Source organism: Macaca nemestrina, chromosome 2, assembly GCF_043159975.1.
Source record: "Macaca nemestrina isolate mMacNem1 chromosome 2, mMacNem.hap1, whole genome shotgun sequence".
In the NCBI taxonomy this organism is placed as follows: domain Eukaryota; kingdom Metazoa; phylum Chordata; class Mammalia; order Primates; family Cercopithecidae; genus Macaca; species Macaca nemestrina.
The window spans coordinates 110,884,770-110,911,950 of NC_092126.1; the positions used below are offsets into that span (position 1 = coordinate 110,884,770).

At 48.7% G+C, this 27,181-nt stretch overlaps 1 protein-coding gene across 5 annotated transcripts; it reads right to left on the minus strand.

The window, feature by feature from the left end:
• Positions 1-8,675: 8,675 nt before the first annotated feature.
• On the minus strand, positions 8,676-26,780 carry LOC105480386 (elongator acetyltransferase complex subunit 6). 5 transcript variants are annotated; one of them, XM_011739134.3, is made up of 7 exons: positions 26,611-26,780; positions 24,242-24,320; positions 23,275-23,345; positions 18,397-18,515; positions 16,035-16,236; positions 11,656-11,802; positions 8,676-9,236 (listed from the first exon to the last, which is right to left on the minus strand). In XM_011739134.3, exons 1-7 carry the CDS (start codon positions 26,662-26,664, stop codon positions 9,108-9,110), a joined length of 801 nt encoding a protein of 266 aa, XP_011737436.1. In that variant the 5' UTR covers positions 26,665-26,780; the 3' UTR covers positions 8,676-9,107. The 5 variants fall into 5 exon arrangements, with proteins under 5 accessions (XP_011737436.1, XP_011737437.1, XP_011737440.1 ...); XM_011739135.3 differs by lacking the exon at positions 23,275-23,345; XM_011739138.3 differs by lacking the exons at positions 23,275-23,345; positions 26,611-26,780 and adding an exon at positions 26,432-26,551.
• Between the last annotated feature and the right edge of the window lie 401 nt (positions 26,781-27,181).

Below are 27,181 nucleotides of genomic sequence, written 5' to 3' on the forward strand. Positions count from 1 at the left end.
TCATCATGTTGGCCAGGCTGGTATCGAACTCCTGACCTTGTGATCTGCCCGCCTCGGCCTCTGAAAGTGCTGAGATTACAGGCGTGAGCCACTGCACCCAGTCCTCATTGTGGTTTTAATTTGCACGTCCCTAATAATGTTGAGCAATTATATATGCATGTTAGCCATTCCTATGTCTGCTTTGATGTCTATTCCAATCTTCTGCCTTTTTTTTTTAAAGAGACAGGGTCTCAGCCAAGTGCGGTGATTCATGCCTATCATCCCAATACTTTGGGAGGCCAAGGCAGGTGGATCATTTGAGGCTGGGAGTTTGAGATCAGCCTGGCCAATACAGTGAAACCCCGTCTCTACTAAAAATACAAAAATTAACTGGGCATGGTGGTGCATGCCTGTAGTCCCAGCTACTTGGGAAGCTGAGGCATGAGACCTGCTTGAACCCAGGGGGCAGAGGTTGCAGTGAGCTGAGATTGTGCTGCACTCCAGCACAGGTGACAAAGCAAGAGTGTCTCAAAAAAATAGAAGGACAGTATCTCACTGCATCACCCAGGCTGGAGTGCAGTAGTGCAATCATTGCTCACTGACTGTTGCCTCAACTTCCTGGGTGCAAGCAATCCTCCCACTTTAGCCTCCTGAGTAGCTTGGACTACAGCCATGCACCACCATGCCTAGGTTTTTTTTTTTTTTTAATTAATTTTGTAAAGACAGGATCTCACTGTGTTGTCCATGCTGGTCTTGACCTCTTGGCCTCAAGGAATTCTCCTGCCTCGGCCTCCTAAAGTGCTATGATTATAGGCATGAGCCACATGAGCCCAGCTTGCTGACCATTTTTTAACTGGATTATGTGTCTTGTTCCTTTTTTGAAATGGAGTCTCACTCTGTTGCCTAGGCTGGAGTGCAGTGGCATGATCTCGGCTCACCGCAACCTCCGCCTCCTGGGTTCAAGCGATTCTTCTGCCTCAGCTTCCCAAGTAGCTGGGATTACAGGCGAACACCACCACACCTGGCTAATTTTTGTATTTTTAGTAAAGATGGGGTTTTACCATGTTGATCAGTCTGGTCTCGAACTCCTAACCTAGTGATCCACCCACCTCGGCCTCCCAAAGTGCTAGGATTACAGGCATGAGCCACTGTGCCTGGCATGTGTCTTCTTTTCTTTCTCTTTCCTTTCTTTCCTTTCCTTCTTTCCTCCCTCCCTCCCTCTCTTCTTTCTTTCCCTTCCTCCCTCCCTCTCCTTCTCTCTTTCTTTCTTTGACAGAATCTTGCTCTGTTGCCCATGCTGGAGTGCAGTGGCGCAATCTCGGCTCACCGCAACCTCCGTCTCCTGGGTTCAAGCAATTCCCCTGCCTCAGTCTCCCAAGTAGCATGTGCCACCATACCCTAATTTTTGTATTTTTAGTAGAGACGGGGTTTCACTATGTTGGCCAGGCTTGTCTCAAATTTGTGATCTCATGATCCGCCCACCTTGGCCTCTCAAAGTGCTGGGATTATAGGTGTGAGCCACCACGCCTGGCAAATTTCTTCTTATTCAGTTGTTAAGAGTTCCTTCCATATTCTGGATACAAGTCTCTTATTATAAATATGATCATAAATTTTTTTCAGGAAAACAAGTAGAATGAGTAAGTATTTCAGAAAAGGACTACTAAAACTGACATCACAAAGAAAGTGACCACAAATAAAGACCAATAATAAACAAAAAAGTTAGATACTCTCCAAAAAGTTCTTTTCTTTTCTTTTTTGAGACAGAGTGTTGCTCTGTGGCCCAGGCTGGAGTGCAGTGGTGCAATCTCATCTCACTGCAACTTCTGCCTCCCAGGTTAAAGAAATTCTCCTGCCTCAGCCTCCTGAGTGGCTGGGACGACAGGCGTGCACTACCATGACTGGCTAATTTGTGTATTTTTAGTAGAGACGGGGTTTTGCCATGTTGGCCAGGCTGGTCTTGAACTCCTGGCCTCAAATGATCCACCTGCCTTGGCCTCCCAAAGTGCTGGGATTACAGGCATGAGCCACTGCACTCGGCCTATGAATTTTAAATGAGTTGAAATTTTACCCATATTTTAAAAATTATTTTACACTAGAAAGCATAGACTAGCAACTTCATTCCAGGGAGGAAGAAAAACACATTTTTGAGTCCTGAAGAATTAGGACACCATCAGAGATGAAACAGGAACATTACAAGGTCTTGTACAAATAGCACAGACCCCATAAATTCTTCCCCCATTTTCTGCTCCCGCAACAAAAAAGAAAAAAAAAATTTAGGGCCAGGCATGGTGGCTCACGCCTGTAATCCCCAGCACTTTGGGAGGCCAAGGAGGGCAGATCACAAGGTCAGGAGATAGAGACAATGCTGGCTAACGTGGTGAAACCCCATTTCTACTAAAAATACACACACAAAAAATTAGCCAGGTATAGTGGTGGGCACTTGTAGTCCCAGCTACTTGGGAGGCTGAGGCAGCAGAATGGGATGAACCTGGGAGGCGGAGCTTGCAGTGAGCCAAAATTGCACCATGCACTCCAGCCTGGGCGACAAAGCAAGACTCCGTCTCAAAAACAAAAAAAATTAGGGGGAAATAATTGTTCTTCCCTACAAACGTCAGCCCCATGTTGGTAGAATCATTTTTATGGCCCATATCACACCTTATGATCCTGTTTTTCAACCCCTGTATTAGTCTATTCTCACACTGCTATAAAGAAATACCTGAGACTGGGTAATTTACAAAGAGAAGAGGTTGAATTTGCTCACGGTTCTGCAGGCCGCACAGGAAGCATGGCAGTATATGCTTCTGGGGAGGCCTCAAGGGAGCTTTCACTGGTGGCGGAAGGCAAAGCGGGAGCAGGTGTCTTATATGGCAGGAGCAGGACCAAAATGGGGTGGGGGGTGGGGGGTAGGTGCTACACACTTTTAAACAAAAGATCTCATGAGAACTCAGGACAGTACCAAGAGGGAAATCCGCTCCCGTGATCCAATCACCTCTCAGCAGGCCCCATCTCCAACAGTGGGAATTAATTTTTTTTTTTTTTTTTTGAGACGGAGTCTTACTCTGTCGCCCAGGCTGGAGTGCAGTGGCCGGATCTCAGCTCACTGCAAGCTCCGCCTCCCGGGTTTACGCCATTCTGCCTCAGCCTCCCGAGTAGCTGGGACTACAGGCGCCCACGACCTCGCCCGGCTAGTTTTTTGTATTTTTTTTTTTTTTTTTTTTTTTTTTTTTTGAGACGGAGTCTCGCTCTGCCGCCCAGGCTGGAGTGCAGTGGCCAGATCTCGGCTCACTGCAAGCTCCGCCTCCCGGGTTCACGCCATTCTCCTGCCTCAGCCTCCTGAGTAGCTGGGACTACAGGCGCCCGCCACCTCGCCCGGCTAGTTTTTTGTATTTTTTTAGTAGAGACGGGGTTTCACCGTGTCAGCCAGGATGGTCTCGATCTCCTGACCTCGTGATCCGCCCGTCTCGGCCTCCCAAAGTGCTGGGATTACAGGCTTGAGCCACCGCGCCCGGCCGTTTTTTGTATTTTTTAGTAGAGACGGGGTTTCACTGTGTTAGCCAGGATGGTCTCGATCTCCTGACCTCGTGATCCACCCGTCTCGGCCTCCCAAAGTGCTGGGATTACAGGCTTGAGCCACCGTGCCCGGCTGGGAATTAATTTTGACATGAGATTTGTGCAGGGACACAGACCCAAACTATATCAACCTCATTAGGCTATAGCAGTCTTTAGGATTGTTTTGGTTTTTGGTTTTCGGGGTTTTTTTGAGACAGTGTTTCGTTCTGTCATCCAGCCTTGAGTGCAGTGGCTCGATCATAGCCCACTGCAGCCTTGAACTGCTAAGCTCAAACAGTCCTCCCACCATAGCCTTCTGAGCAGCTGGGACCATACCACCATGCCCAGCTTTTTGTTGTTGTTGTTGAAGACAGGGTCTTGCTATTTTGCCCAGCCTGGCCTCAAACTCCTGGCCTCAAGTGATCCTCTCATCTCAGCAACCCAAAGCACTGAGGTTACAGGTATGAGCTACCATTGCCAGCCTTTAGGATTGTTTTTATCTTTATAACCCTTTTTATGAAACAGGTCTTCTGGCCAAGTGCAGTGGCTCATGCCTGTAATCCAGCACTTTGGGAGACCGAGGCGAGTAGATCACGAGGTCAGGAGGTCGAGACCATCCTGGCTAACACGGTGAAACCCCACCTCTACTAAAAAATACAAAAAACTAGCCGGGCGAGGTGGCGGGCGCCTATAGTCCCAGCTACTTGGGAGGCTGAAGCAGGAGAATCGCTTGAACCCAGAAGGTGGAGGTTGCAGTGAGCCAAGATTGCGCCACTGCACTCCAGCCTGGGCGACAGGGCAAGACTCTGTCTCAAAATAAATAAATAAATAAATAAAAATAAAATCCTGGATTCAAGTGATCTGCCTGCCTTAGCCTCCCAAAGTGCTGGGATTGCAGGCACGAGCCACCATGCCCGACCAACATCAGGTTTTAATTGATAAGTAAGCAAGGATAAGGAACAGATTCTGTACACATGGAAAAATACAGAGAAAATCATGTGCTAGTGATTAAAGAAATGCCAATTTTCACACTAGAATCCTTTTTATGGCCCATATCACACCTTATGATCCTGTATTTCTACCCCTGTATTAGTCCATTCTCACACAAACACCACTATTAAATTAATTAAAAAATAAGTTAAACCCAAAGTTGACAGAGGAAAATCTCTGCATCACCATCAACTGGCTCCATCATTCTGAAGAACAATCTGATAATGTGCCAGGGCCAGTTTCCGCTGTAATTGAGTAATTCCATTAGAAGGAATAGATTAAAATGGCATCACTCCTCACTTCTCACAGGCCCCTGTGCTGGTTTATTTATAGCACTTACCGTAGTCTATCTAAGTTAAATATGTCCCCTGTCAATTCTGTTGATTGCCTGTCTTCTCTTCCAGAATGTAAGTTCTATGAGCTCTGCCAGTGACCTGGTTTGTCAGGTTCTAAACAAACAAGTACTTATGCCCCCCAGCAATAGGTAGAGTTTATAAAATTTATAGCAGCATAATTGATAACTGTAAAAACCAGAACCTACATGCCCAGAGGACAACTAAACAAACTAGAATATAATGATAGCATAAAATGTTGAATAGCTATTTTCCTTTTTTTTTTGAGACTAAGTTTTGCTCTTGTTGTCCAGGCTAGAGCACAATGGTGCGTTCTCAGCTCACTGCAACCTCTGCCTCCCAGGTTCAAGTGATTCTCCTGCCTCAGCCTCCTGAGTAGCTGGGATTAAAAGTGCCCACCACCACACCCAGCTAATTTTTGTATTTTTAGTAGAGATGGGGTTTCACCATATTGGCCAGGCTGGTCTTGAACTCCTTACCTCAGGTGATCCACTCGCCTTGGCCTTCCAAAGTGCTGGGATTACAGGCATGAGCCATCGTGCCCGGCCCTGAATAGCTATTAAACATAAAATATTTGAGGGGAGGCTGAGGCAGGAGGATCTCTTGAGCCCAGGAGTTCAAGACTACCCTGGGCAGCAAAGCGACATCCCGTTTCTACAAAAAAATTTAAAAATCAGCCAGGCATGGTGGTGGGCACCTGTGGTACCAGCTACTCAGGATGCTGAGATGGGAGGATCGCTTAGAATTCAAGTGAGCTAGGAAGTGCCACACTGCACTCCAGCCTGGGCAACAGAGAGAGAGAGAACCTGTCTCAAAAAAAAAAAAAAAAAAAAAAAAATTTGTTAAAACACTTATAAACTAAGTGAAGAAATATGATAACAACATTTATGCCATGTAAAAAATGGTGCCTTGCCCATTCAAAACCGTAGCTCAAATGAACTTTGCATAAATACTGAAGTCTTAGTGAAAAAATCATTAGATTCTTTAGTAACTACTTTCTCTTTTTTTTTTTTTTTTTGAGACGGAGTCTCACTCTGTCGCCCAGGCTGGAGTGCAGTGACCAGATCTCAGCTCACTGAAAGCTCCGCCTCCCGGGTTTACACCATTCTCCTGCCTCAGCCTCCCGAGTAGCTGGGACTACAGGCGCCCGCCACCTCGCCCGGCTAGTTTTTTGTATTTTTTTTAGTAGAGACGGGGTTTCACCATGTTAGCCAGGATGGTCTCGATCTCCTGACCTCGTGAGCCGCCCGTCTCGGCCTCCCAAAGTGCTGGGATTACAGGCTTGAGCCACCGCGCCCGGCCGTAACTACTTTCTCTTAATTGTACTCGTAACTTTCGTTTTTTTTTTGAGACGGAGTCTCGCTCTGTCGCCCAGGCTGGAGTGCAGTGGCCAGATCTCAGCTCACTGCAAGCTCCGCCTCGCGGGTTCACGCCATTCTCCTGCCTCAGCCTCCCAAGTAGCTGGGACTACAGGCGCCCGCCACCTCGCCCGGCTAGTTTTTTGTATTTTTTTTAGTAGAGACGGGGTTTCACCGTATTAACCAGGATGGTCTCGATCTCCTGACCTCGTGATCCACCTGTCTCGGCCTCCCAAAGTGCTGAGATTACAGGCTTGAGCCACCGCGCCCGGCCTGCACTCGTAACTTTCAAATATTCTATCAGGTCTACAGTATTTTTTTTTTTTTTTTTTGGAGATAGAGCCTCGCTCTGTCACCCAGGCTGGAGTGCAGTGGCCAGATCTCAGCTCACTGCAAGCTCCTCCCAGGTTTACGCCATTCTCCTGCCTCAGCCTCCCGAGTAGCTGGGACTACAGGCGCCCACCACCACGCCTGGCTAGTTTTTTGTATTTTTTAGTAGAGACAGGGTTTCACCATGTTAGCCAGGATGGTCTCGATCTCCTGACCTCGTGATTCGCCCATCTTGGCCTCCCAAAGTGCTGGGATTACAGGCTTGAGCCACCGCACCCGGCCTGGGTCTACACTATTTTGAGAATAAAAGCAGCTTACTGTTTCAGAGGGAAAACATACACAATGGTATGATTTGAAGAGTAGTGTGATAAATTTTTCCCAAAGACTAAAAATCTAAAAAGTTAAAATTAAACAACAGATATGAGCTGGGCATGGTGACACGCACCTATAATCCCAGCTACTTGGGAGATTGAAGTGGGAAGAGCCCTTGAGCCCAGAGGGTTGAGGCTGCAGTGAGCTATAATCACACCACTGCAGTCCAGCCTGAGTGACAGAGAGAGACCATGTCTCAAAACAAAGAAAAGAGGCCGGGCATGGTGGCTCATGCCTGTAATCCCAGCACTTTGGGAGGCCAAGGCAGGCACATCACCTGAGGTCAGGAGTTCAAGACCAGCCTAGCCAATATGGCAAAACCCCGTCTCTACTAAACCCCAGGCACAGTGGCACCTGCCTGTTATCCCAGCTACTCGGGAGGGTGAAGCAGAATAGCTTGAACCCAGGAGGCGGAGGTTGTGGTGAGCCAAGATCACGCCACTGCACTCCAGCCTGGGTGACAGAGCGAGACTCCACCTCAAAAAAAAAAAAAAAAAAAGGCCAGGCGTGGTGGCTAACGCCTGTATCCTAGCACTTTGGGAGGCCAAGGCGGGCAGATTACGAGGTCAGGAGATCAAGACTATCCTGGCTAGCATGGTGAAACCCCGTCTCTACTAAAAATACAAAAAAATTAGCTGGGCATGGTGGCGGGCACCTGCAGTCCCAGCTACTTAGGAGGGTGAGGAAGGAGAATGGCATGAACCCGGGAGGCGGAGCTTGCAGTGAGCCGAGATCGTGCCACTGCACTCCAGCCTGGGCGACAGAGCAAGACTCTGTCTCAAAAAAAAAAACAAAAAAACAAAAAACAGAAAAGAAAATAACAGCTATGTAAGTTCCTTAGTATATAGCAAAAATAGTATTATTTTTTCATTTTCTTTAAGATAAAATTCATTAGGCCGGGCGCAGTGGCTCACGCCTGTAATCCCAGCACTTTGGGAGGCCGAGGCGGGCGGATCACAAGGTCAGGAGATCGAGACCACGGTGAAACCCCGTCTCTACTAAAAATACAAAAAATTAGCCGGGCGCGGTTGTGGGCGCCTGTAGTCCCAGCTACTCGGGAGGCTGAGGCAGGAGAATGGCGTGAACCCGGGAGGCGGAGCTTGCAGTGAGCCGAGATCCGGCCACTGCACTCCAGCCTGGGCGACAGAGCGAGACTCCGTCTCAAAAAAAAAAAAAAGATAAAATTCATTGTAGTATAATTTATATACCAAAAAAAAACACCCATTTTACTAGAATACACCTGGTGTCTACTCTGAGGTGACCTCAACTGAGGGGCTGAGTGGGACTAGTTGTCACCTAAAGGATGCAGAGGCAAGAGCTCACTTCCCGCAGTCTTCACAGGTGAGGGAGGCACCAGCTCCTCGCCAAGGCCCGATCTGCCTGGCAGCAAGAACATCCCTTACCCCTCTCACCAAGGCCATACACACCTGCGCCTACACAGGGTCTCATGTGGCCAAGGCCCTGGTGTCAGGCCCTTAACGGCTAGGATTTGTTGGCACAAAGGCAAGGCACCACAGAAACTGGAGAAGTGAAAGGTCCCCACCTTTGGGTGGGGAGCCGGCCTCTGGGTTGCGTGACTATCAGTCAGCAAGTGTGGACTTTGGAGTGAGGCGCAGTTACTTACAGCCTGCTGTGCAGCCTGTGTGCTTCCAAACCTCTCTAGGTCTGTTTCCTCGCTGGACTCATAGGGAAAGGGGAAGTACCTTTCCAGGATGGAAATTGAACAAGACAACCCACAGGAAGCCTCAGTGTGGAAACTTACTTTATTCTAGCCATGATTATCCTAGTTGTCACCTTGCACACCTGCCATCTGGTGCCATCTCCTGGCTGGCACATTTATACCCTCTCTGGCTCTGAAAGGCATGTCAACCAAAAATGGGCAGCTAGGACTAAGGCATATTTAAACAAAGGCTCCAAGGGACCCCTTTCACTTGGGTCTAGCATCCAGCCTCTCTCAGCAGAGGCAGGATCGTGGTACCTTGTCGTGTTTTCTGAACAGGGCCCAGGACAGCCAAGGCATGCCATCACTGCAGCACTCAATCCTCCTTGGTCACAGTGGAGTCAGCGGTCCAGCCTGAAATACTACTACAGAGGAGAAAGACCCATTCCTGCAAGGTTGCTCTATCTTCCACATCCAAAAACAGTCCTACATAGCTTCAGCTGCTCCCAAATCAGGTCACAGAACAGCAGGAGACATTCCTTTGGCAAAAAAGGACACGCTTTTGTCCTGTATCTTATACTGGTAAGTGAGGCTCTGATCCCGCTGGGCTGTGGGCTGCGATGGTCTCCTCCACAGGATTCTCAGCTACAGAGACAGAGAAGAATGAAAGAGGAGCAACCACCCCAGGAAGCTGCTCCACTGGGAGCCCCACCCTAGCTTCTCTGTGACCTTCAGCTGAGGCCTCTATGAGATGACAGTCAGACGTGCCATCTGGTAATGGGGCCAACTTGTAAAATAAAGCCTATCACCAGCTAACTACAAATAAAGGGTTCCCCTCCATTACAGTAGTCATATTGGCTCAATACAAAAAATGTGAAAGAGAAACAAAAAGGAGAAAGAAGGAAAAAGTCTTTTTTTTTTTTTTTTTGAGACGGAGTCTCGCGCTGTTACCCAGGCTGGAGTGCAGTGGCCGGATCTCAGCTCACTGCAAGCTCCACCTCCCGGGTTCACGCCATTCTCCTGCCTCAGCCTCCCGAGTAGCTGGGACTACAGGCATCCGCCACCTCGCCCGGCTAGTTTTTTGTATTTTTTTTTTTAGTAGAGACGGGGTTTCACCATGTTAACCAGGATGGTCTCAATCTCCTGACCTCGTGATCCGCCCGTCTCGGCCTCCCAAAGTGCTGGGATTACAGGCTTGAGCCACCGCGCCCGGCCAGGAAAAAGTCTTTCAAAGGAAGACCATTAAAGTATTTTTATTTTTATTTTATTTTATTTTATTTTAAGCAGAGTCTTACTCTGTTGCCCAGTCTGGAGTGCAGTGGCGCAATCTTGGCTCATTGCAACCTCTGCCTCCTGGGTTCAAGCGATTCTTCTGCCTCAGCCTCCCAAGTAGCTGGATTACAGGTACGCATTACCATGCCCAGCTAATTTTTGTATTTTTAGTAGAGGCGGGGTTTCACTATGTTGGCCAGGCTGGTCTGGAACTCTGACCTCAGGTGATCCACCCACCTCGGCCTCCCAAAGTGCTGGGATTACAGGTGTGAGCCACCGCGCCCGGTCCCTTTGTTCTTTTTTCTAAGCATGGTTTTGTACTTGTGGGCTAGACTAATTTTAAAAATCCCATTAGAATTTGCACATTCAATACAGAGGCCCAGGAAGGCTAGATACCTGTTTTGATGGTGTTTCCGCTGACTACAATGCTCTGGGGGTCTGGCTGAAGAGAGGCCACAGCTGCCCAGCAGCACCTTCTCCTCAGGCCCTGCTGCAGCACTACAGACATAGCACTGCTGGGCTTGGTCCTCTGTGTGACCTACCAGCCTTGCCTCTGAAGGACTCTGGGCCAAGACTCCTAGCCACTCTTACTGGGTCAGGAGTGCTCAACATGAAGTTAACCAGGAAGCTGTGGTGGAGGCTTGGGAGTGGTTCCAGAAGAGAAGTTTGAGAAGGCAGAGAGCCACACGGCAGCCCATTTAGAGGGGTAGAATCCAGCTTCCCTCCCAGAGAAGGACTCTCAGTTTCTGCCCAAGTACTCCAATTGTTCTAGTAAGAGGCAGCAGTTGGGGCAGCAACCCTGGTCCATGGGTATGGCCTCCCCAGGTTGTTTCTCTTTTTTCTTTTTTTGAGACAGAGTTTCTGTCGCCTAGGCTGGAGTGCAGTGGTGCGATCTCGGCTCACTGCAACCTCTGCCTCCTGGGTTCAAGCGATTCTCCTGCCTCAGTCTCCTGAGTAGCTGGGACTACAGGCCCGCACCACCATGCCTGGCTAATTTTTCTATTTCTATTAGAGGTGGAGTTTCACCATGTTGGCCAGGCTGGTCTCGAACTCCTGACCTCAAGTGACTGGTCTGCCTTGGCCTCCCAAAGTGTTGGGATTACAGGCGTTAGCCACTATGCATGGCCCCGAGTTATTATTTTAAAAGGAACAGGCTGGGCACGGTAGCTCACTCCTGTTATCCCAACACTTTGGGAGGCAAACAGGGGTGAATCACAAGGTCAGGAGTTCAAGACCAGCCTGGCCAACAAGATGAAACCCCGTCTCTACTAAAAATATAAAAAAAATTAGCCAGGCATGGCAGTGGATCGCCTGTAATCCCAGGTGCTTGGAAGGCTGAGGCAGAGAACTGCTTGAACCCAGGAGGTAGAGGTTGCAGTGAGCCAAGATCGCGCCACTGCACTCCAGCCTAGGCGACAGAGCAAGACTCTTTGTCTAAAAAAAAAAAGGAACAGTGTTGACCTGAATAGACAATGCCTGCTGCAGTACTGCAGAGAAATTTTGCTGTTACTTGACGGCATGCCCTGCATTCCACTGTAGACAGCTGTCTCCTCTTTAAGAGTGCTCCACTTTGGTCACAAATGGGATCCCCATGGAATATGTGTGTTGGTCCATGAGGCTAAGTGCCATCTGGAGCAGGTCTATTACCTGAAGTCTCACAATTTCCAGTGTTTCCCTTCCACCTGAAGTCATGTCCCAACCAGACAGTCCCTCAGGCCTGACTCTCCCCTATGCAGTCAAGAATCATAGGTACACGGGCAAGCAGCCCATTGCCCAGTAGGCCCCTGCATACCTGCCCATGCACATCCCTGCAGAAGCCAGTGGCCAGGCCCTCAGCCCGCAGGATCAGGTGGCTCTGGTGACTGACGCCATTCAGCAAGATGTCATTCTCCTCATCCTCCACATCTCCACTGTCGTGCACAAGGATCACCATGTTTCCCTGCATCAGATACAAGATGGAAGCCTGCTCCTTACCGGAAGGGACACCCAGAGTCAGGGAGTGCCAGCCTCTCATTGCCTCCGCTCCCCTGCACATCCTCTCACAGATCACCCTCCCTGCTGCTGCTACAGCCAGCCCCTACCTGTGCTCCCAGACCCTGATTCCAGTCATCTACTGGACAATCTCACCCATAATGAGCCAACCCATATTTTCAGCTCACTTCATCTAAACCAACAGTCTTCAAAATTAGCTCACTCTCCTGAATTCCTGAATGTTATTAAAAGTGTCACCATCCTGCCAGGCACCCATTTATTCCATCTACAGTTCCTGAATACTTACAGTGTACCAGATCCCACAATAGAAATAACAAGTGAGAGATATGGGCCCAGGAGCAGATAGATGCTGACAATACAGGATGATAAGAGCAAGGGAGAGGGAAGCATGAGGTATATGGGGAGCACAACGAAGAGGCATCCGCTCTAACCTGGAGAAGCAGGTCAGGAGGTGAGCACACGTGAGCTGAATCTCAGAGGGCAAGTAGGAGTTAGCCAAGCCGAAATGACTTTTTGGTCAACCCTGCCAAAAAGTGACAGCTTGAATAATAAGTCCTTTCAAAGGAATACTGTCCAGTTGTTAAAAAGAATAAAGCTGGCCAGGCACAGTGGTGCACGCCTGTAATCCCAACACTTTGGGAGGCCAAGGCAGGAGGATCATTGAGCCAGGGAGTTCAATACCAGCCTGGGCAACATAGTGAGACCCTGTCTCTATTTGTAAAGAATAGTAATAAAAGGCCGGGCATGGTGGCTCACACCTGTAATCCCAGCTCTTTGAGAGGCCAAGGTGGGTGGATCACCTGAGGTCAGGAGTTCAAGACCAGCCTGGCCAACACGGTGAAATCCCATCTCTACTAAAAATATTTTAAAAATTAGCCGGCCAGGCATGGTGGCTCACGCCTGTAATCTCAGCACTTTGGAGGTTGAGGTGGGCAGATCACAAGGTCAGGAGTTCAAAACCGGCTTGGCCAACATGGTGAAACCCTGTCTCTACTAAAGAAAACACAAAATTTAGCTGGGCATGGTGGCGTGTGCCTGTAATCCCAGCTACTCGGGAGGCTGAGGCAGGAGAATTGCTTGAACCCGGGAGGAAGAGGTTGCAGTGAGCTGAGATCACACCACTGCACTCCAGCCTGGGCAAAAGAGCAAGACTCCATCTCAAAAAAAAAAAAAAATTTAGCCGGGTGTGGTGGTGGGCACCTGTAATCCCAGCTACTTGGGAGGCTGAGGCAGGAGAATTGCTTGAACCTGGGAGGTGGAGGTTGCATGAGCCAAGGTCACTGAGGTTGCACCACTGCACTCTAGCCGGGGCAACAAGAGTGAAACTCCATCTCAAAAAAAAGAAAAGAATAGTTTAAAAAAGAAAAAGAATAAATGGCTCCTGTAGGGGTACAAAGCAGCGTGGCCAGGCCAGGGTCTGAGCTGGGGTTCTGTCCCTGCTGGGCTGCGGCCCCAGCTGGACTGCTGCCACGGAACTCAGTGCAGAATAACTCCGGGAGAAACTGCAGTGGGACCTGGAGGCAGAGCATGTGAAGGTGGAGGATGTGACCCTCAACCGTTGTTCCTGCAGCTTCTTTTTTTTTTTTTTTTTTTTTGAGACGGAGTCTTGCTCTGTAGCCCGGGCTGGAGTGCAGTGGCCAGATCTCAGCTCACTGCAAGCTCCGCCTCCCGGGTTCACGCCATTCTCCTGCCTCAGCCTCCTGAGTAGCTGGGACTACAGGCGCCCGCCACCTCGCCCGGCTAGTTTTTTGTATTTTTAGTAGAGACGGGGTTTCACGGTGTTAGCCAGGATGGTCTCGATCTCCTGACCTCGTGATCCGCCCGTCTCGGCCTCCCAAAGTGCTGGGATTACAGGCTTGAGCCACCGCGCCCGGCCGTGCCTGCAGCTTCTGAGTCCTGGTGGTGTCGGCCAAGTTCGAGGGAAAGCGGCTGCTTCAGATACACTGGCGGATAAACGTGTGCCTAGCCGGAGGCTCTCACACATGCTTTTGAGCAGAAAACCCTCATCCCAGAGCAGCGGGCCTGTGAGCAGCAGAAACGAGGGACTGACACCTACACAGCCATTAAATTATCAATCAAGGCTAGAAACAAAGGAAAAGAATGAAGCAGATCCATGTGTTATTGGACAATGGACAACAAAATACACTGTGTATTACTAAATGAAAAAAAGAAGTAGCAAACAGTGTGGATGGCACGTTACCAGTAATGTGAAGAAAAATGCAGGGAGACAAATATGTGCATATACTTTGAGAGCCAAGGCAGGAGAATCACCTGAGCCCAGGAGTTCAAGATCAGCCTGGGCAACATAGTGAAACCAAGTCTCTATAAAAAGTAAAAATATAGAAAAAAGAGGCCAGGTGCGGTGGCTCAAGCCTGTAATCCCAGCACTTTGGGAGGCCGAGACGGGTGGATCACGAGGTCAGGAGATCAAGACCATCCTGGCTAATGCGGTGAAACCCCGTCTCTACTAAAAAATACAAAAAACTAGCTGGGCGAGGAGGCAGGTGCCTGTAGTCCCAGCGACTCCGGAGGCTGAGGCAGGAGAATGGCGTGAACCCGCGAGGCGGAGCTTGCAGTGAGCTGAGATCCGGCCACTGCACTCCAGCCTGGGCGACAGAGTGAGACTCCATCTCAAAAAAAAAAAAAAAAAAGAAAAAAACCAAATATGTGCATAATTGTATAGACTGGCTAGAAGGATGCAAGTTGAGCCGGTCATGGTGGCTCACACCTGTAATCCTAGCACTCTGAGAGGCCAAGGCGGACAGATCACGAGGTCAGGAGATAGAGACCACGGTGAAACCCCGTCTCTACTAAAAATACAAAAAAAAAAAAAATTAGCTGGGCACGGTGGTGGGCACCTGTAGTCCCAGCTACTCGGGAGCCTGAGGCAGGAGAATGCATGAACCCGGGAGGCGGAGCTTGCAGTGAGCCGAGATCTCACCACTGCACTCCAGCCCGGGAGACAGAGCAACTCCATCTCAAAAAAAAAAAAAAAAGAAGGATGCACGTTGGAGGGAGGGAGAGAGGCAAGAGCACTTTTCTTCCTTCTTTTTCTTTTTAAAACAATGCCCAAGTTTTATTTTTTCAACTAAAAGAAGTATTCTTACAAAAAGAGGGTGGTAGCAGGTCACAGACCCAGCTGGACTGCAGAAGGTGACTTTGGCTACTTACTCTCAACCCCTAATCCTGACTGTGCCTTCCACACCCCTAACAGTTCCTCCTCCTCCCATTCTTTCTGCATTACCCTGGTTCCTGGCTCTGCAGCTGTAGCCAGGATGGCCTCACAAGTTCCCTGAACAAAGCTTCCAGGCAGGACTTTGCACACAGGTGTTCAACACACACTGCTGGATACCCACACACCTGGCTAACTCAGTTAGCTTATCTCTCCCATTGCTCTGTACATTCAGTCTGACCACACCATATCACTGTCCACACGTTCCTGCCAGCTACACCATTACACAATGACAAGTGCTACTGTGGGCCAGACACCGTGCTGACATGTTACAAGCTTCATCTCACTTTACTCTTGTAGTCAGGTACCTGCGAGGTAGGCACCACAGCCATTCCTATTTTACTGACTGGACTATTGTTATTGTTAAAAACTCTATTATGGCTATTAAGTACAGCAGTATTTACACCTAACTGATCACAACCAGTTACAGATTTCTTTGTTCCTTCTCTGCTCCCACTGCTTCACTTGACTAACCAAAAGAAAACAAAAACAAAAACTCTAAAACCTCTATTACAGCAGAAATCCCTGTTTGTCCCTCATAACTTGGTAATCAAGGTAACATTGTATATCCTATACTTGTATTGCCCTTTACAATTTTCAAAGTAGCTTATACTCATTATCTTAGCTGATCTATAAAATACACTCAGGGATGATAATAACTTGCCCCAGGACACACAGGCTATATCTGGCAGACCTGGGACTGCAGCAGTGCCACACGTGACCAGCCCCACTGAACGCAATGTTGATCATCGCTTTATTTTGGGGGGCTTTACTTTTCAGCAACGGCAGGTAAGGGAAAGCAGGTGGCTGGAGCAAAAGCTTTCTGGCGCTACCAGAGTAAAGCCAAAACCCCAAGCAAATAAAAAGATCACAGCAAGCGAGGTGTGGACCTGTCTTGAGTTCTTGGAGGTCACAGGTGGGCGCACAGAAGGCAGTTCCATGAGTACCTTTAGTTCCCAGCACACGGTGGCTCTGCAGTAGTGAATGAAGTCTAGCACAGCCACCGCCCCCACGCCCAGGCTCAGGAGTACACTGAGGTCGTCCACCAGCAGCACCGGGTACGTCCACCGAGCCTCTCCACCGTCTACTGGCTTCAGGGCCTCCCGTACAAACTCAAACAATGGTTTCAAGTTCCCAGCATTAGCCTCCCTGGAGAGACAGGACAAAAGTTATCAGACTTCACTCTCTCTACAGATGTTTATCAAGAACCAAGTAGCACCACAGGAAAGGGCTAAGGGGGACAAAGAACTTTATCACAATTCTTGGCAACAAAGAGTTCATGATCTGGTTAGAAAGAAAAGGCATGCACGTGTACAGGAATAATTCAAATATTTCCTGAGGCCTGCTAGGTATAAAGCACTGTGTTAGAAACTGGGGGACACAAAAATAAACAGCTCCTAGGGCCCTTAAGAGACACCATACATAGTCAGGTGCGGTGGTTCACACCTGTAATCCCAGCACTTTGTGAGGCTGAGGCAGGCGGATCACTCAAGGTGAGGAGTTCAAGATCAGCCTGGCCAACAATGGTGAAACCCTGTCTCTACTAAAAATACAAAAATTAGCCAGGTGTGGTGGCGCACACCTGTAATCTCAGCCACTCGGGAGGCTGAGGCAGGAGAATTGCTTGAACCTGGGAGGCGAAGTTGCAGTGAGCCAAGACTGAGATCATCCCATTGCACTTCAACCTCGGCAACAGAACGAGACTCTATCTCAAAAAAAAAAAAAGAAAAAAGAGAGACACCATACAGCCTCTCAACCCAAGAGCTTAAGGCATCTGGAAGATAACTGGATTGGGCAGGCAGAAGCCTTCCCAGGAGGTCATTCACAGCTGGAAAAAGTTAAACAGGCCAGGCACAGTAGCTCACACCTATAATCTCAGCACTTTGGGGGGACAGTGGGGGAGAATCATTTGAGCCCAGGAGTTCAAGAATAGCCTAGGCAACAGAGTGGGACCATATTTCTACAAAAAAAATTTTTTTTTAATTAACCAGGCATGGTGGTACACCCCTGTAGTCCCAGCTACTTGGAGGCCGAGATGAGAGGAGTGCTTGAGCCCAGGAGGTCGAGTTTGCAGTGAGCCGTGTGTGTACCACTGCACTCCAGCCTGGACAACAGAGCAAGACCCTGTCTCAAAAAAATAATGAAATAAGAAGTTAAACAGCAACTCAGATGCCCTGATGGTCAGTGGCAGTGGCCTAAGGGCTTCTGTATACATAACAGATTTGACCTGTTTCTGACACAAGCCAGACTGACTATCTCCGCCTTCTCTAGTGACTACCCCCAGCCATCATTTCTCAGCAATGAGTGGAGGAACAGAGCACAGGGCCCAGGGCAACTGGCCTACTGCCTTATGCTCCGGGGATGAGCCCCTGGCATTGCGTTATTTTCACTAACAATGAGGACATCTCCCCATATCTTGGGATGAGGTGTAACCAGCCCCTGCCTTCAAATGAGGAAACCCCAAGTCAGAGATGCTAAGGGATGTATGTGAGGTCACACACAGGGTCAGGAAACATGGCCTCACAGCCACCACATAAGGGTGTGTGTGTCTGAGAGATAAGGTGGTCGGGGGAAGTTAATGTGTGGACCGCTTTGTAGTGGAGGAAGAACAGCAGCCAAGCAGGGAGTCTTCACAGAGCTATGTTTGTGGCCAATGTTCAGAAAGAAGGAAAAGCAGGAAAACCAATCTCAGGCCTGTGACGCTGAATACCAAACCAGGGGAAAAACTTTTTCTTAAATGTCTGAAGAGTAAATATTTTAGACTTGCAGGTCATATGGTCTTTGTCCTGACTACTCAACTCTATTTGTTGCTGTAATGCAAAAACAGCCAGGGACAACATGCAAACAAATGAACGTGGCTGTATTCCAGTAAAATTTTATTTACAAAAAATAAATTTAAAAAAATAATATTAAAAAAGACAATTTTAAAAATATGAAACAAAACATATTTATTTACAAAAACAGGCAGCTGACCCATAGCCCATAGTTTGCCGTTGCAGAGTTTCCGCTGTCGCAGAGCTCAGGTGTATACTAGGGCTCTAAGCCAGGGCTGGAAAACACAGCAAAGCATATTGTTCTGCCATCCTTCCAGCAAATGATCCTCTCTATAGCTTTGGGGACAAATGTCCACCCTCAGCCCCAGGATAAGAGCCAGCATTTGATAATGCTGCAACACCAGATGAAGTGTCTGTCTCCTGAAGCCAGTTCCATCTTCCTGCACAATAAGAAGGAATCACACAGCAACCAGGAACCCTGTCTGGGCCCACCTGCCACGTGTGTGCTTCCGGGCTGGGCTGCAGGCTGACTGACCTGAGAAACTGCAGGGGATGTGGCTCCTCTTGAGTCTGGAAAAAGACGTCCACTGCGGACTTCAGTCCCTCGAGGAACACAAGCTGCCCACGCTCCCGCGCCACAGTCAGGTTGACACCCTAAACATGACAAACAGTGAGTTACTGTGCCCATCAGACTAGATGCCAGCTTGCAAGAGGGCACAAGACACCTTCCAAACATGGCAGAAGTGTATCTGATCACCCAATGTACAGGCCTGTCTTCATTCCCCTGGGTGCTCCCAACCCACAATCCCCCATCTGTTTTCAGATGTATATTTCCATTTAATTGTCACATTAAAAGAAAAACTAGCCAGGCATGGTGGCACATGCCTGGAGTCCCAGCTACTTGGGAGGCTGAGGCAGGTGGATCGTTTGAGCCCAGGAGTTTGAGACCAGCCTGGGCAACATGGCAAGATCTTGTCTCTACAAAAAAAAAATAAAAAAAAAATCAGCCAAGGCCGGGCGCGGTGGCTCACGCCTGTAATCCCAGCACTTTGGGAGGCCGAGGCGGGCGGATCACAAGGTCAGGAGATCGAGACCACGGTGAAACCCCGTCTCTACTAAAAATACAAAAAATTAGCCGGGCGCGGTTGTGGGCGCCTGTAGTCCCAGCTACTCGGGAGGCTGAGGCAGGAGAATGGCGTGAACCCGGGAGGTGGAGCTTGCAGTGAGCCGAGATCGCGCCATTGCACTCTAGCCTGGGCGACAGAGCGAGACTCCGTCTCAAAAAAAAAAAAAAAAAAAAAAAATTAGCCAAGTGTGGCAGTTTGCACCTGTAGTCTCAGCAACTCAGGAGGCTGAGGTAGGAGGATCACGTGTGCCCAGCAGGTCAAGGCTGCAGTGAGCCATGATCATGCTGCTGCACTCCAGCCTGAGCAACAGAGCGAAACCCTGTCTCAAAAAGACACAAAAAACAAAAACCTAGGCTGGGCATGGTGGCTCATGCCAATAATCCCAGCACTTTGGGAGGCCAAGGGGCAGATCACTTGAGGTCAGGAGTTCGACACTAGTCTGGCCAACATGGTGAAACACCATCTCTACAAAAAATACAAAAATTAGCTAGGGGTGGTGGCAGGTGCCTGCAATCCCAGCTACTCAGGAGACTAAGACAGGAGGATTGCTTGAACTGGGAGGTGGAGGTTGCAGTGAGCCGAGATCGCACCATTGCACTCCAGCCTGGGTGACGAGAGTGAAACTCCATCCCACAAAAAAAAAAAAAAAAAAAAAAAAAAACCCACAAAAAATGGGATGCAGAAATTTAGTATGCATATCCCTGCTCAGACCAGGATATTTTTTTTTCTTTTCTTTTTTTACTTGTCACTGACTTGAAGCTCGAGGACTTTCTTTTTTTTTTTGAGACATAGTCTCACTCTATTGCCTAGGCTGGAGTGCAGTAATGCAATCTCGGCTCACTGCAACCTCTGCCTCCCAGGTTCAAGCGATTCTTGTGCCTCAACCTCCTGAGTAGCTGGGATTACAGGTGTGTGCCACCATACCTGGCTAATTTTTATTTATTTATTTATTTATTTATTTATTTATTTATTCATTTATTTTTTGAGATGGAGTTTCACTCTTGTTACCCAGGCTGGAGTGCAATGGTACGATCTTGGCTCACTGCAACCTCTGCCTCTTGGGTTCAAGCAATTCTCCTGCCTCAGCCTCCTGAGTAGCTGGGATTACAAGTATGTGCAACCACACCCAGCTGATTTTTGTATTTTTAGTAGAGACGGGGTTTCTCCATGTTGGTCAGGCTGGTCTCGAACTGCCAAACTCAGGTGATCCACCCACCTTGGCCTCCCACAGTGCTGGGATTATAGGCATGAGCCACCACACCCAGCCTAATGTTTTTATTTTTAGTAGAAACAGGGTTTCGCCATACTGACCAGGCTGGTCTTAAACTCCTGGCCTCAAGTGATCCACCTGCCTCAGCCTCCAAAAGTGCTGGGATTATAGGTGTGAGCCACTGCGCCTGGCCTCAAGGACTTCTTAAATATGGTTCATGAACTACCATCCGATTAAGAAACCCTTTAAGATGCCTGATTAAAATGTAGATTCCTGGCCGGGCATGGTGGTTCACGCCTGTAATCCCAACACTTTGGGAGGCCGAGGCACGTAGATCACCTGAGGTCAGGAGTTCGAGACCAGCCTGGACAACATGGCAAAATCCTGTCTCTATGAAAATTCAAAATTAGCCAGGTATGGTAGCACATGCCTGTAATCCCAGCTACTTGGGAAACGAGGCAAGAGAATCACTTGAACCGGGGACGCAGAGGTTATGGCGAGCCAAGATCATGTCATTGCACTCCAGCCTGGGCAACAAGAGTGAAATTCTGTCTCAAAAAAACCAAAAGCAGATCCCTGGGTCTAATTCCAGAACAAGGGCACAGCTCAGGATGTCCAGCTCAACAAACACCCAGGGATAGTGATGCATTCTAAATGTGCAACCCACTGCTCCACCTGTGCAGAAACAGGTCACATGGAGCTCGGTGTGGTGGCTCACATCTGCAATCCCGGTACTTTGGGAGGCTGAGGCAGGAGGATCCCTTGAGCTTAGTAGTTTAAGACCAGTCTGGGCAACATAAGGAGACCCGTTCTCTAAAAAAGAAAAAAAAAAAAAAGGCAAGAAAGAAAGAGGCAACATGTAACTCTTTAGACTTTCCATGCCCCTACATCAGGTCTCAACTGCTCATTCACACACAAAATGCCCAGGGTCTTCCAATGTCCAACACCATTTGTTCTGATAGCTGCAGCTGACAGAGAAAGACTCCTGATCGTATCACCCTTGCTCTTGCTCACTACCAGTCTATTTATGTAAGTGCAACAATATGCCATGAGTATAGAAGCTCACGCTCCAGTACTTCACATGCCAAGTACTGTGCATGCCATTCCTGCTGTGCTGATTATCATTCAAAGGTAAAAGAAAAAGTAGCCAGTTTAGACATGCGAACACACAGCTGTCTCATCCTGAAACAGATCCAGTGGCCATAAAGCCATGCTACAGAGCCCTGGAATACAACATGTTTTCTTTACATCCTGACTGTTCTCCCTGGGCTCCTGCCCTGATGTCTAACACAAGAAGTTCTCCCTTCTCTGCAAAGGATGGGAAAGAAAGAACCTACCATTCTCTCACCTCCTCATTTGCTTCTGCCCAACAGAGAAAGAGGCAGTGACTTGGTCCAATAGTAAGACTGGATTTTATTTTTTTTTATTTGTATGTATGTATGTATTGAGATGGAGTCTTGCTCTTTTGCCAAGGCTGGAGTGCAGTGGTGCGATCTTGGCTCGCTGCAATTTCCGCCTCCCAGGTTCAAGTGCTTCTCATGCCTCAGCCTCCCAAGTAGCTGGGATTATAGGCGTGAGCCACCACGTCTGGATCCTCTGAGAAATAAATGAGTGGAATGCACGCCCCATGAGTGAGATGATCCCAAAGTGTTAAGATTAAAGGCATGAGCCACCACCCTTGGCAGCCAAGAATTTTTATAGTGACTAGGTCTTGGGTTTTGTCAAATGCTTTTTCCGCATTAAGTGATATCATCATATGAATTTGTTTCTTTAGCCTGTTGAGATGGTGGATTACAATAGCTGATTTTCAAATGCTGAACCGGCTTTGCAAAATTGTAATAAACCCAAGTGAGGTGTATAGTTCTTCTTATACATTTCTGGACTTGATTTGCTTATATCTTGCGGGGGGCGGGGCGGGGGAATTGCATCTCTGGGAGATATTTTTTTTTCCTTTTTTTATTGAAAAGGTGTGTCACTCTACAGGCGCACGCCAACTGCCCAGATAATTTTTGTATTTTTAGTAGAGATGGGGTTTTGCTATGTTGGCCAGGCTGGTCTCAAACTCCTGACCTCAGGTGATCTGCCCACCTCGGCCTCCCAAAGTGCTGTGATTACAGGCATAAGCCACCGCGCCCAGTCCAAGACTGGCATTTTAAAGATCACTGCTGAAGAGTAGCCCAGTTATCTCCCTCTCTAAGCCTGGCCTGTCCAAAAAAAACCAAAAAACAGCCCTTCAGCTTCCATTCTCAGGCAGTGAAGTCCACCTAGTCACAGGTAATGGCCCAGGCTAGGTCAGGAAGTTCATCAGCCTCTTGGCCATCTTATTCTTGCCCCTGTGTATGATGTGGTGAGGGGCAGGAAACGAAAGTCCCGCTCCCCACATTGGGGTCTGAAGCGCTAGACTTAGGGAAAGACAGTGGGAGGCACCCAGTTTAGCAGCAGACCAAAGTGTGATCTCCAACCAAGGAGGACGAAAATCAAAACTCAAATGGAGAAGGAGAAAATCTTAACTGGTCCAGAATGAGTAGAGAAGGGTTTGATTAATTAACATCTACAAACAGCAGGTCTGGTTCTACAAAGTCTCAATAAGTCTCAATTAATGCTGAGATGCTACCTCAGCCCTTCAAATAAGGGGTTCAGGATCCCAAGATTTCTTTCTTTCTTTTTTTTTTTTTTTTTTTGAGACAGAATCTTGCTCTGTCGCCAGGCTGGAGTGCGATCTCGGCTCACTGCAACCTCTGGCTCCCGGGTACAAGCAATTTTCCTGCCTCAGCCTCCCGAGTAGTTGGGACTACGTGTACGTGCCACCATGCCCAGCTAATTTTTATATTTTTAGTAGAGACGGGGTTTCACCATGTTGGCCAGAATGGTCTCGATCTCTTGACCTCGTGATCCGTCCACCTTGGCCTCCCAAAGTGCTGGGATTACAGGCGTGAGCCACCGTGCCCGGCTCAATATTTATTTAGTCCCTCTTTTGCTAAGTTCTGTACAATGCAAATAGGAAAGCCCAGCTTTAGACCATGTGTGACACACACACTCACTCAGGGACCTCACCATGGAACTCCAAAATATTTACCAGCTTCTGTCCCACGATATTGTAGTGGCTGAAGGACTGGAAGAGTGCCACAAAGCAGACTTTACAATTAGCTAGAAAACAAAACAATTGATTTTAAATAAATCCTCTGGTTACAACCAGTCTCACTGATTTCATACCTCTGAAAACAAAAGCACTGAGGCAAATCTAGAGACCCAGAGGCTCTGCAACCCGACATATGCAATTTGATTCTAAGATGTACTTTTTTTCTTAACAGTTATATCTTATTTTGCTGATTCTAAGATATATTTCTGTTAGACGTAGTACTAGGTACTTCTTCTTCTTCTTCTTCTTCTTATTTGAGCTCGCTCTGTTGTCCAGGCTAGAGTGGCACAATCATGGCTCACTGCAGCCTCAACTTCTCTGGCCTCAAGTGATCTGCCCATCTCAGCCTCCCGAGTAGCTGGAACTATAGGTGTGCCCAGCTAATTTTTGCATTTTTTTGTAGAGACAGGGTCTCCCTATATTGCCCAGGCTAGTCTCGAACTGCTGGCCACAGATCATCCTTCCGCCTGGGTCTCCCGAATGCTGAGATTATAGATATGAGCCATTACGCCCAGCCATGCAGCAGCCACGTTCTTTAGGAAGCATCTACTGCCAGGACAAAGTGTCAATGGGGTCGAGTGCCCAGAGACCTCGAGATACACAAAGACCAGAGAGCAACAAAATCAGAAGCCACATAAGACCTCAGTGAGGCAATGTCCACACAGTAGGTGGAGAAGCAGAAGGTAGGACACAGAAACAGTGAGCACATGCCACTCTTTGGCAGGGCTGGGGAGGGAACGAGATGGCCCAGTGATCTGTTATCCTCACAAAATAGCCCCCCTAGGTATCCCAACACCAAGGCTTGGCTTGTAAATGCTGTTATTGCTTCCTTAAATAGTTTTGGTTTTTATTACTTCTGCACCCATCTTGGGTTTCTTTTCTACAGCATCAATGCGTCCCATACCTTTGAGGTAGAAGGAGAGAAAGTGGTGTACAAGGAAACTCCCATCTGTCTTGGCATCACAGAGTAGAGTCAGTTTCCCCTAAAAGTTACGAGGAACACAAAAAGGTTAGACTCCCTGGAAAGAGGTCAGCTTAGTGTAGAAATCTAGTCAATTGTGTCCACACCTAAATTCCTACACCTGAAGAGTTTATTTTTTTAATGATATATATGCTAAGGTACCCTGAAAAGATGAAAATAAGTCAAAATTATGGAAAATCCATGATTAAAGTTATCACTTATTGTTACTTAGGCAGGCATATCTCAGACCCCATCTCCTCAAATCAAACAGAGAATAAAATAATTTCTCTTCCTCACTTCTCATGTTAGTAATTCAGGAACCCGTCTTAGGAAGAATTGGATCCTGAACAAAGGATGTTTTACCATGAGACTCCAATGAAAATCAGATTGCTAGGACTGGAAGAGGCCTTCAAAAGGCCTCCCCGCCAACTACTTTATATTCTGATGCCAATTCTATTCTGTAGGGTGAGGGAGAAGGGAGGAAGAAGCAGTTGTTGATAGAGATGTCTGATAACAAAGTTCACCCAATGGCCCTGCTTCAGAGGCCTGATCATGGAGAGCTCTAGAAAGACCTCTAAGGGTGGTCCCTGCAGAGCCTGGCTGTCCCGCTCCACTCACCTCTATTTCTGTCAGTGACAGGGAAGGTCAGGATCAAGTGATATCATGCATTCCACCTCCTTGCCGTGTGACCTTCCACAAATGCCTAACTTCTCTGGGCTTCAGGTTTTTTCACTTATAAAATATGAAAGCTCACACCGTCAGACCTTCAGGGTTACCCCTGGTGCTGTCATTTCCTGGTGCCCACTTGAATACTCCATTCTCTCATCTGGCCCTAGGCTGACTTTGGAAGTGCCAGTGGTAACTGGCAAGGTAATCAGAGTCATCTGGACAAGAACTGCCTGGCAACTAAAATCCACAAGGATCTACTGAAAGCTACAATTTGGCACTATGGGATCATAAAAAGGCTTTAGACACATAGTATCCTGGTTGCCATTGAAAAGGAGTTCACCATTTCATTAGGAAGACAAAGATTATGAATAAACCAGGCCAAGTGTGGTGGCTCACGCCTGTAATCCCAGCACTTTGGGAGGCAGAGGCAGGCGGATCACCTGAGGTCAGGAGTTCGAGACCGGCCTGGCCAACATGGTGAAACCCCGTCTCTAACAAAAAATACAAAAAAAAAAATTAGCCGAGTAATTAGCTGGGTGTGGTAGCGCACGCCTGTAATCCCAGCTACTTGGGAGGCTGAATAAGGAGAATCACTTGAACCCAGGAGGTGAGGTTGCAGGGAGCCGAGATAGCGCCAGTGCACTCCAGCCCGGGTGACGGAGCGAGACTCCATCAGAAAAAGAAAAAAAAAAAAAAAGAATAAGCCAGAAGATACGCTCCTGAAAGAGGTTACTCCTACGTTAAAATGTGAAAGGTTTCAAGGTGCCCCAGAGTGTGAAGAGAACATGCCAGCCTGGGGTGCCAAAGACTGACTTAGTCCAAGCCAATGTTTGCTACGTCCAGCTTCTAACAGTTCTATCAGAGACCACAAAGAGGAAGAGTAAGAACAGCAGCGTTCAACACAATGTGCCGATTGCTCCGGGGCTAGGGGGCGGTTAGGAAGCTCGCCTATACGAACTCCCCTCTCCTCTCAGGCCTATTCCGCAGTCTCCTCTGAGCGCCTGGGACCTCCACCCCAGTGAACACGCACAGGGCGCCCCAGGGCGCCCCAGTTCACGTCCGTGAATATAATCCAACCCCCCTGTCGGCCATGCTTCCCAGGGACTTTTTTTTTTTGAGACGGAGTCCCGCTCTGTCGCCCAGGCTGGAGTGCGGTGGCGAGATCTCAGGTCACTGCAACCTCCCCCTCCCGGGTTCAAGCTATTCTCCTGTCTCAGCCTCCCGAGTAGCTGGGATTACAGGCGTGCGCCACCACGCCCGACTAATTTTTGTATTTTTCCTAGAGACGGAGTTTCAGCATGTTGGCCAGACTGGTCTCGAACTCCTGACCTGAGATGATCCATCCGCCTCGGCCTCCTAAACTGCTGGGATTACAGGCGTGAGCCACCGCGCCCGGTCGCTTCCCAGAGACTTTTAAGGGCACGTACGGCCTTTGAGAATATACGAGATGGCCCAGAAGCCCACCTTCGGCGGGTCCAAGTCTACACTCCAATCCCCGGGTCGACCCTCTGCGGACTACAACTCCCAGGTGCCCCATGCCAGGTCGTCGCGCCATTCCCTGGGGTCGTGCGCACCGCCTCCCGGATGCAGTATTCCGCCGCCCTGCCAGGTCCCGCCCCCTTCCGGGCCGCGGGACCTCTTACCTGCTCCGCCCTGTCGGGGTTGGTGTTAAGCAAGTTATTAAGTTCCACGAACATTCCGAGCTCCTGGCACTAACACTCTGGAGGAGAATCCGGGGTGCTGCAAAGACGATGGAGGCTTAAACGCACCAGACAGCCCGCCTCACGCAAAGAAGCGCGCATGCGCAACGCCACTTTTGCGAACCAGCCACAGCCAATGAGGCGGGTGTCTGGATGGGGCCGCTGCGCAAGCGCATAGACGTGCGTGGAGTCCCAGGTAGTTGGAAACGATGGGCTTTTCTGTAGGACTGCCAGCGGCCTGTGGCGGCTCATTCCGCGCAGATCGGCCTGGCGCCCGAGCCCTCCCAGTGGCCCCCAAAGCTCCACGCGACCGAGTATTCTCCTTCCCTTGGCCTCGCTCTCTGCCCAGCCCCGGGCCTCCTTTCCTCCACAGGTGGCTATCAGGCGCCCTCTGTATGCCCGACACTCCTGGGAGCTTGGGCTCATCGGTAAACGAAAACAAAGGACAAGAAATTATTATTTTTTAATTATTATCATTTTTTTTTTTTATTGAGACGGAGTCTTGCTCTGTCGC

Coding starts and splice junctions, on each gene's coding strand:
- LOC105480386 (XM_011739134.3), bottom strand. CDS start 26,664: ATGTTCGTGGAACTTAATAACTTGCTTAACACCAACCCCGACAGGGCG. Junction 24,321..26,610: donor ACCCCGACAGGGCGGAGCAG/GTAAGAGGTCCC, acceptor CGTAACTTTTAG/GGGAAACTGACTCTACTCTG. Junction 9,237..11,655: donor GCAGGGATGTGCATGGGCAG/GTATGCAGGGGC, acceptor CTGTCTCTGTAG/CTGAGAATCCTGTGGAGGAG.